General features: G+C 39.1%; 1 protein-coding gene across 4 annotated transcripts; it reads left to right on the top strand.

Annotated features, from left to right (window-relative positions):
- Positions 1-354: 354 nt before the first annotated feature.
- LOC111797622 (PHD finger-containing protein 1) lies at positions 355-9,460 on the top strand. Of its 4 annotated transcripts, XM_087125021.1 has the most exons (9): positions 355-532; positions 801-899; positions 974-1,050; positions 3,620-3,675; positions 6,102-6,187; positions 7,459-7,833; positions 7,972-8,193; positions 8,281-8,405; positions 8,624-9,460. In XM_087125021.1, exons 4-9 carry the CDS (start codon positions 3,661-3,663, stop codon positions 8,821-8,823), a joined length of 1,023 nt encoding a protein of 340 aa, XP_086981147.1. In that variant the 5' UTR covers positions 355-532; positions 801-899; positions 974-1,050; positions 3,620-3,660; the 3' UTR covers positions 8,824-9,460. The 4 variants fall into 4 exon arrangements, with proteins under 4 accessions (XP_086981147.1, XP_023536447.1, XP_023536446.1 ...); XM_023680679.2 differs by lacking the exon at positions 974-1,050; XM_023680678.2 differs by lacking the exons at positions 801-899; positions 974-1,050.
- The last annotated feature ends 309 nt before the right edge of the window (positions 9,461-9,769 follow it).

Genomic DNA, 9,769 nt, shown 5'->3' with positions numbered 1-9,769 from the left:
AAAATAATCATTATGTTTATCATAATGCTGCGACAATCACTATTCCTATTGGGTGTCCCACAACACCACTGAGCTAGCCCGATCACGAAAATAGGCTCAGGAGGTATGCAAACTGATTGGTGGGTCCACCTCGCACGTGTGGGCTGTGTGTAGAATAGTAAATTAACATCTAATTACTCACTTATGATAGTCGCTCAAGAGAATACATATTTAAATGATAGATCCCACTCATGATTCTCACTTACAAATATTTCATTAAATATTTAAGCCACGTGTTACCGTTGTAACTTTGGAGGTAGAAATCAGTTGTATTTAATTTCATAGACTATTTCTATTTTATCTTGCTTAGGTCTATTTTAGTTTTTGTTGTTTCAGTTCCTTCTCCCATAGCCCAATTGCCATTTTCTGAAATACAAAATAAGCCTGTCATCATGGCATTCAACTCTTAGGTCTCTGGAAGTTGCAGCACTGGAGTAGCCAACTGACAGAGAGTAACATGAACCGTGTTCTCTGAGAGGGAAGCAAAGAGACGGTAAGATTCTTGGGTTTTGTTTTGAGACGAAATTCTTTTCATTTGGACCATTAAACTCGAACTTCTCGACTTTTTTTTTTTTGCGATCTGAAGCGTTTCGCTCATTTTTAGCCTTATTTGAATCAATTGGTTTTTTATTTTTGTGATGCGTTTGGCTGCAGCTCTCTGATTCACATTGTTTATGTTGAAATGGTGAGATATTTTTGGATTCTCGTACTTGGGTTTTCTTCTGATGAATTCTCTTTTCCTGTTCCTTCAAGCGCTTTAGATGATTTAGAATTAGGGTTCTGTGAGATGAGAGGAAATGCGCAAGTTGGGCCACATAAGAAAAGGGTGCTTTCACCTGTAGGGGACATAAGAAAAGGAGGTCGGTGTCTTTTTCGCGAATATTCTTTGATTTATGATGAGGTTTTTCATAGTAGGGCTTTTGAATTCTTGAAGGGGTGGTACGTTACGGTCATGTTCAATAGATCCTTTACCTTCCTCGGAAATGTGAGATGCCATCCGAAACTTTGAGGGTATGTGCATTGCATAAATAAATGGCTTTGTGTATGTGCATTGCATAAATATATTGAGAATAAATGGCTTTGCTAGTGTTAGGTTTATTGCTTCTACTTTTTCCCCTATGTCCATTTCAGCACTGGGGAGCCAAGTCAATGAGTTTGCTTCATTTGACAATACGACTGGGGCAAGGTCAAGGCTTAATTCGGCTCATTCCGTTGCTTCGTTATCCTTTAAGTTCGTACCAAGTTTCAAGTCTCAAAATTTGTTGACAACATTCCACGTTTCTTTGATTGTGTTTTTTTTTTTTTGCTATGAGAGAGTCGGTACAAAAGTGGATACTGCAGGGTTAGCTTGGTGTCTTCAATCCATGGGTCGGTCTTGAATGATGTGCTTCCTCCATCACCCACCTTATGGTGAATTCGGTTGATGATGAGGTTTTGATGTTCCTTTTCGAACTTCCATGGCCCCTTTGCAGAAGATGGAGGAGGTGGTGTTTTTTTGCATGGTGTGGGAGTATATTTAGCGTTCCACAAAGTGTTTTCTTTGTGATGATATCTCCAGATCCATTTTGCTATATGAGCTTTGTTCTTCTTTTTTATCGAGAAAAGACCGTGTCCTCCCTTTTCTGCAGGGAGGTTTATAATATTCCATCGAACAAGGTGTGAGCTATCTTTCCTATAGTTCTTGAATAATCTTTCTACACCGAAGCCACTTTTTATGACATTTCAAATTGAGACATGTAGTAAGTAGGGAGGTTGGACGTTGTGGCTTGTATTAGGGCGAGTCTTCCTCCTTTTGAAATATAGCATGATGACCATGTTGACAATCTTCTTTCTATTTTTTCAATAATATTTTTCCAAAAGGAAAAAGATTTGTGGTTTTCTTTTAAGGGTAATCTAGGATATGTATTCGACCCTTCGCCCTTTTTACAACAATATATGACAGCAAAATGTTCATTAATCTCTGGGATGATATTGATGCCCATAATATCTGTGTTTTTGGAGGTTGATATTTTGTCTAGAGAATCCTTAAAAAATCTTTACCTTCTCAATCATATATATATATTTTATGGAAGAGGCATTTGCCAAATCAGAAAAGAGGATTGTATCAACCGCGAATTGAAGGTGGTTGATGCTTAAACCTTTGTTGCCGATCTGAAAACCTTTTATCTACTCATCGTATTCTGCTTTTGTCAGTAGGAAACTGTGGCAATCCATTACCATTATGAAAAGAAAAGGGGATAGTGGATCCCCTTGTCTAAGACCCTGTTGGCATGAATTTTCTCTCTTTTAGTCTTCCATTGATGATGATGGAGAAGTTTGTGGATGAGATGCATCCTTTTATCCACCTCCTCCATTTTGGCCAAAGCCTTTTGCCACTAGAATGTTGTCGAGGAAAGTCCAATCGACCTTATCGAAGACCTTTTCCAAGTCAAGTTTGATGACTACACCTTTTTGTTTTTTCTTTCCCATTCATCTATGAGTTCATTTGCCATGAGGGATGTATCGAGGATTTGTTGCCCCTCTACAAAAGGCTGTTTGTTGCCTAGTAATTATGAAAGGGAGAACCTTGTTGAGACTCCTGATAGCACCCTTGCTATAATTTTATATAGTCTGGTTGTAAGATTTATGGGGCAAAAATCTGCAACAGTGCAGGCATCCAATTTCTTTGAGATCAAACAAATGTATGCATGCTTCATTCAGGTTGCCATTGATAACTCCATTTTGAAAAAAAACTTTGAAACTCTCATGATATCGACTTCAAGAAAGGTACAACATTTAAAAAAAAAAGAAATTGAGGTAAAACCATCCGGTCTTGGAGTTTTGTCGGAGCCCAGGTGCTGAATCACCCTCCCCACCTCTTCTTCCGTGAAAGCAACCTCGAGGGAGGCAGCTTGTTGTTGATCAATAGGGCTACAATCAAGATCATGGGAAAATTCGAAGAGGGCATCGTCCTTTGTACATAAGGACGTAAAAAAGGACACAAATTTGAGACAATTTCATCTTCATTTACTAATCTCAGCCTCGGTACTTTTTCGTTTCTTTGTAGCCATGATTCGATGGAAAAATTTGGAGTTTATGTCACCCTCCTCTAGCAATCATTTTTTACGTTTTTATCTCCAAGATTGCTTTTCCTTTGCTGCCAACCGAAAACCTCCTTGTTCCATTTCATGTTTTTCAAAATCAAAAGTTACGCGAATGACTTTACCGTTTTTCTGTGAGGATAACTAGGTTCGAATTTGGTTTATTCCTCCTCCACTTGCTTCTCTCAACGATCTGAATGTCTTATTTTTCTCTGGTTTTTGACAATGTCCATTGTCAAGTCAACAGGTTTGTTTGTTAATCTCTTTGTTGCTTAACTCTGCTGAGAGGAGAGAACAATGCTTTGAATTTTGTTGAAATGCCAGTGGTCACTGTTTGTCAAAACTCTCTAATAGTCTAAAATGTCATACCCAGTATGAAATTTACGCATTGCAGTATGCTTGCTGTTGCACATTGGGGATTTAGATGGCTTTTTATGATTGTTAGACTTGGTGTATCAAGTATATTGATTATATAAGTGGATTTTGGTTTTTTCTTTCAGGTTAAAGGAAGGTTTACTTTGTAGATCCTCACGCATTGCAAATGGAAGCAGGAAAGGTTAAGATAGTTTTATGTTGATTAAGAAATGAAGAATTAGTTTGTGCAAGTGACAGCTTTTTCTTTTGTTTGCTAAACTGGTGGTTTTGTTAACGTTGTTGTTAACAAAGATTCGTATTGAAGTTTGTTTGTACGTGCTCCACTTTTGTCTAAGGTCACTAAGTTTTTCACTAAAGTATTCTAATGGATGGTTGTCTTGTGATAAAAAAGCTCTAGTACCTATGCCCAAGGCATCAACCTTTAGAGCTCAAATGTGGTTCTAAGACCTCTTTGAGCCCTCTAAAAACTTTGTTATTCCTCTGTCCCAAAAGACCTTACAGAAGAGTGCACACCCCTGCTTACCCCAAAAACGTTCGCCTCTCACGAAAAGGAAGATGGAGAAGGAACTCCTTGATCATCTTTTTGCTACTCCAATGTCTATCCAAGTTCAAGTCAAACTCAAAGAAAAAACTCCAAAGAACATGAGCTTAGTCACTACTCCAAAATCAAACAATGCTAACACAATTATTTCTCAGGGTAGCAAAACTATTGTCCTGTTTGTGAGTCCAACAAAACCTACCTTTCTTTAGGTGATCGGTCAAAGGGACGGCAATAGTACGAAAATCTGTAATGAATTTAGATAAAGATGTGAAGCGTTGATATTAGGCTATTATTTTCTCGGGTTTAAGCTTTGGCCATTCATGATAGCTTGATTCTTGATTGGATCTATGGATATCCCTTTGTTACATATGATAAACTCTAAGAGTGTATCTTCAGGTCAATTGTCATCAATTGTCGAAGAAAGAAGGAAGGTTAAAATTCCAATAAAAAGGTTTATGTATTATGGATTTTACTTGGAAGAGTTAATATTTTGAATTGTGTTTAAATCTTCCTTTGTTTTGTACCCGCAATGGTGCATTCTTTGCGAGAGGTATGCTGTGGAATTGCCAGTTTGGGGTCGTTGGATGAGTTCCTTTGGTGTTATTGTGGCGCACAATAGAGATGGGCAGTCTTTGTTGGAGGTGGTGCTTTTTAATCCTCTCTTTAGGGAGAGGGCATAGTCTTAATTTCTCCCTAGCAGACGCGTTTTAAAAACCTTGAGGGGAAACCCTAAAGAGGACAATATCTGCTAGCGGTGGGTTTGAGCTGTTACAAATGATATCAGAGTCAGACACCGGGCGATGTACCAGCTAGGAGGCTGAGTCCCAAAGGGGGGTAGACACGAGGCGGTGTGCCAGCAAGGATGCTGGGCCCCGAAGGGGGATGAATTTGGGGATCCCACATCGATTGGAGAAGGTAATGAGTGCCAGCGAGGACACTGGCCCCGAAGAAGGGTGGATTGTGAGATCCTACATCGGTTGGGGAGGAGAACGAAACATTCTTTATAAAAGGTGTGGAAATCTCTCCCTAGCAGACGTGTTGATTTGTTAATGAAAGTGCCATGAGGTGTCACAAGTGTTCCTCTTTTGTTCGGCTATCAACTAGAGTATCATTGAAATATACCACCATGAATTTGATAATGAAAGGATGTAAAACCTGGTTCATAACCCTCATGAACGTGATAGTAGTGTTGGATAGTTCAGAGGGCATTGACAACCATTCAAAGAGTCTGGTGTTTATCTTGAAAGTTGTCTTCCTTTTATCTCTTCGCCTTATTCAAATTTGGTGATATCTCTAATCAAATCTTGCACCACTACAGTTAATACCGAGGCTGTACAAATTTCATCGACTTGAGCCTGACCTCCCTTTCAAATCCTATTCACTTCACATGGGATCGAATGAGGATCAATTTTCAAGTGAAGTAATTGGTAACCTTTCGAGAAACAATGTTCTCGTTGCTTCCATGGTCAATGAATATGTTGCAAACCTTCCTATTAATGGTGCATCTCGTTCTAAAGAGGGCATGCCTTTGTAGGTGGGAATCCAAAGTAGGAGTAAGGAGTGTTCTTTATAGGATACACGAAAGTTTCTCACCATCATTGGGTTGTTTATAACAAACCTTTGCCTCCATGTGTTCTTCACCTTCTTGTTCCTTCATGGTCTTGTTCCCCTATCATTGTTAGATGAAGAAGAGCTGCCAACCTGAAAATTTCTTGGCCTTTTCTTTTACACTCTTCCTAAAGTTACTGTTAACTCTTTCCCAAGTGATATTTTTTGTGCACAAACTCCTCTGTTTTATGGATCTTTGTTCTTCAACTTTTTCTTCTAATGCAACAGCATACGTGATATAATAGAGTGGCTGTATGATGACTTTCTTTCTTATATATTCCCTTAACCCATCCACAAAACGTGTAAAGGATTTACACTCTTCCTAAAGCTACCGAGCGTGTTCCTTGTTCTGGCTCGGAGAGGATCACATTACTGACATTTTATTCTGAAGAACACTTTCATATCTGCAGTTTGTTTGGTTCTTAGATTGTGAATAATATCCATTTTTAACACTGCAGGTTGATATTTGTCAGCAATGTGGAGACACTGGTTTTAGTGAGGCTTTAAATTATTGTAAAATATGTCGGACTTATCCTATCCATCGGTATGCATTACTAATCATTGGTTTTGTATATTTTTTTTCGTTATATCAATCTCATTGGTTTTCTATTGTTAGATGAATCAAATTGGTTCATGTTTTATACTCGTGTGGACTCTTGACATTCCATTTTTTTTGTTTTTTTCGAAGGAAAAAGCCACATACATATACATATACATGCATACGTATATATATTAAACAGAGGATCGTGTACATTGTAGCATTATATGAACTACATAATTGGTAAAAGAAGGTCTTTTTTTTCAATGATAAAATAGGAATTACAGATTTTAGCTAAATGCACTGAGAGGTACATTGTAACAGACCAAACCCACTGCTAGCAGGTATTGCCTTCTTTGGGATTTCCCTTTCGGGCTTCCCCTCAAGGTTTTTACAATGCATCTGCTAGGGAGAAGTTTCCACACCTTTATAAAGGGTGTTTCATTTTCCTCCACAACCAATGTGGGATCTCACAATCCACCCCCTTCAGGGCCCAACGTCCTTGCTAGCACTCGTTCTTTTCTACAATCGATGTGGGATCCCTACCAAATCTACTCACCTTCGGGGCCCAGCGTCCTTACTGGCATACCGCCTCGTGTCTACCTCCCTTCGGGGAACAACCTCCTCGTTGGCACATTGCCCGGTGTCTAGCTCTGATATCATTTGTCAAGGCTCAAGCCCACCACTAGTAGATATTGTCCTCTTTGGGCTTTCCCTTTCGGACTTCCCCTCAAGGTTTTTAAAACGCGTCTGCTAGGGAGAGGTTTCCGGAAAGGTTTCCACACCCTTGTAAAGAATGTTTCATTCTCCTCTCCAACCGACGTGGGATTTCACAAGACAAATATATTTTTATTGGTGATCTCCTTCTTTGAAAGCTTTTTCCTTGGTCCACTACAACACAAACTCCACCTGCCTAGTCATGGGTAGCCATTCAAGTTGCTTTAAGAACATTGATATGAGTTTGAACAACTCAGGTATTACAGTGTCACTCCTAAACAATTAAAACGTGGATACAAAGTGATTATGCTTATTAAATTATGTATAGCATCGATGGATTGCATAAATGGGATAGTTATGTGGATATGGAAAAAATTGCTTTCTTATGGTTCAGTTAATGTTTTTTTTACCCTTTTACAAAGGTGAAATCTAAACTGTAAATGAAATAATTTCCTTTGGTTATGGTAATTATGTTCTTGGCTAAATGCTTGTTTGAAATGCATTTCATTGTAAATCTTACCGCAATTTCAACCTTCACTCTTGATCTTTCTATTATGCAGCTATTGCTTGGATAAATTGCCAAAAACTTTTGATGAGTATGTTACTTGGTTTTGTGAAGATTGTGAGGCAACAGTGGCGCCAATAGTAAAATCTAAAGTTAAATTAAAAGAGAAAAAGCTTATCAAACGACTGAAGAAGAAATGGAAGGCAATGATGAAAAGGAATGCGAACGATGATAAAAATCAAAGTAGTCGTCCTCTTCAACTTCCCGACGCACATTGCAGCGGAGAGAATGATACAGCACCTGGAGGGCCGGGAGAGCTAGTTCGTGAAGGTGGAACCAATCATGATGAAGTCGCTGCATCGTCTGATACATCTGATTTCTTAATGCACAACTGTTATGTTGCACAGCCTATAGTCGATCCGGTTTGGAGGTAAGAGCTTTTTGTTTATGTTTAATTTTATTTCAAATTAGCCGGTGATTGATATAGGGGCAGTGTGCCGGTTCTCGAGATCATAGATGGGGTCTTCCCGTTACAAATGAAGTACAATTCTTATTTTGGTCGTGACAGGGGAACTTTAGAAGTTTGGAACCAAAGTTTTGGTGGAGTTTGTGTACTTGTTGCTCATATGTCTAGCTTAGCATGCTCAAAAGTGTACGAGGAGGCAAAAACGTTACCGGAGTTACTTTCCGTTGAAATACTTCGTAGATCCGATATATGGCCGAAAGGATTCGAGAAATTGGGGCCAACTGATCAAAGTATTGCTCTTTATTTCTTTGCAGAAGGGGAAAGGTGAAGAATTTATGCTTCTAAGTCCACTTCTCTCTGTCTGTTTCCTGCTTCTATTCATGAAAATGTGTTTTCTTTTTATTGTTACAGAAGCCAAAAGGCGTTTGATCTTCTCATCAATTCAATGATGTGCCAGGACCTAGCCATGAAGACTGTGTTGAAGAATGCAGAGCTATTAGTTTTTACTTCGTCCGTGTTACCGATGCGATATTGGAGTAAGGCCACATGAACTTTTTACAATTTTCAGTTTGTTGATTCATTCTCGGTACTGGGGATGACATATATTGATCGACTTCGAGTTTCTTTTCATTATAGATGTAACTTTTTGAGTTCTTATTTGATTCATTCTCGAACTTTTGGTGCAAATCATTGAGCAATGCCATTCCAGCATCTTGTATGATTATATTTAAAGCACAGAGCAAATCATGTGCAGGATTTCAGACGAAGTACTATTTGTGGGGCGTCTTTCGTGCGAAGCGAGCTGCACAACCGGGAAAGAATGTGGCGTCTGAGGAGAGAACTTTTACCGAGTCATCACCTTGTATACAAAGCCCTATAAGTCCTACAAGCCCTTTAAGCAACACCAGTGTTCTTCATTCTGGGTCGCTTCGTTCTTGCTCGCCTCTACCATGACTTACTGGTTAACCAAAATGAGTCTGGCTGTAGATTCAAACTCGGACATTACTCTCAGGACCGACAAATTTCCGACCAAAAGATGATGCTGAAGAATTCAGACTTGAGGTTGGGAATGGTGAGAGGTCAAAAGAGGATCAGTAGATGATGAATCTGTCTTGTCGACGATATAACGGTCGTTCGGAGCTTCAATGCCATATGCTAAGGGGGAGAGGAGCGGCTAAACAGTTCTCCTTTACACCAAAGGCCACATTAAGTTAAAGGGAAGTGCCTCCCTTTACCAGACTTTTGCAGTTTTTTGATCATTTTGTGGGGGATGGCATTCGTATTGTGGCTTTATTCTTACCTATTTGTTGTGAATCTCTATAACATAATGTGTGTGAAACCTGGTCAGGGTTGTTGGTGAGTTAGCTGAGGGTTGGTTCCAAAGTGGAAGGTTATGGTTCTTGTAGTTAGACATTTTATTTAGGTTAATGGCTATTCTTATTGGGATAATAAAGTCGTGTTGGTGTTCCAACACGTGAGGTTGAAGATTCAAACTTCTAAATTGTCGAGGATATATGTTGCATTGTTGTGGCAAGCTACTTTGTGTACGGTTTTGTTTGCTACATAGAGTATGATTGGCTCTTCTGTAGGAGATTTTAACGTGTTAGATTTGTATCGGGTGATAAGCTCCTTCCCCTCTCCATTCTTTACCTTTATCGAAAAGAAGAATCTTCAGTCAGATCCTTATCAATGTCAAAGAGAGTTTACCTTTTTAAATCATAAGGAGAAAGACGAAAGCAAGATGAATGAGACTTAACTCTGTCCCAGTGGTTAGCTTCGATTAGATTTTGAAGTTTGGAGGTCAGTCATATTTGATCTTTGTTCCTTCTCTCTTACGAGTTCTCTCCCTAGACTAGATTTGATAGGGGCGGAGAATACCGCTCTCGATAACAAGAATAAC

This window comes from Cucurbita pepo, chromosome 6 (assembly GCF_057944985.1).
Source record: "Cucurbita pepo subsp. pepo isolate OVF chromosome 6, ASM5794498v1, whole genome shotgun sequence".
NCBI classification, from domain to species: Eukaryota; Viridiplantae; Streptophyta; class Magnoliopsida; order Cucurbitales; family Cucurbitaceae; genus Cucurbita; species Cucurbita pepo.
The sequence above is the reverse complement of the archived record's forward strand: the minus strand, read 5'-3'. Positions and strand labels throughout refer to the sequence as shown.

Excerpts from the sequence above, each read along its gene's own strand:
- LOC111797622 (XM_023680678.2), top strand. Across the intron at positions 6,188-7,458 it reads CGGACTTATCCTATCCATCG|CTATTGCTTGGATAAATTGC; the intron begins GTATGCATTACT and ends TCTATTATGCAG. Across the intron at positions 8,194-8,280 it reads TTCTTTGCAGAAGGGGAAAG|AAGCCAAAAGGCGTTTGATC; the intron begins GTGAAGAATTTA and ends TTATTGTTACAG.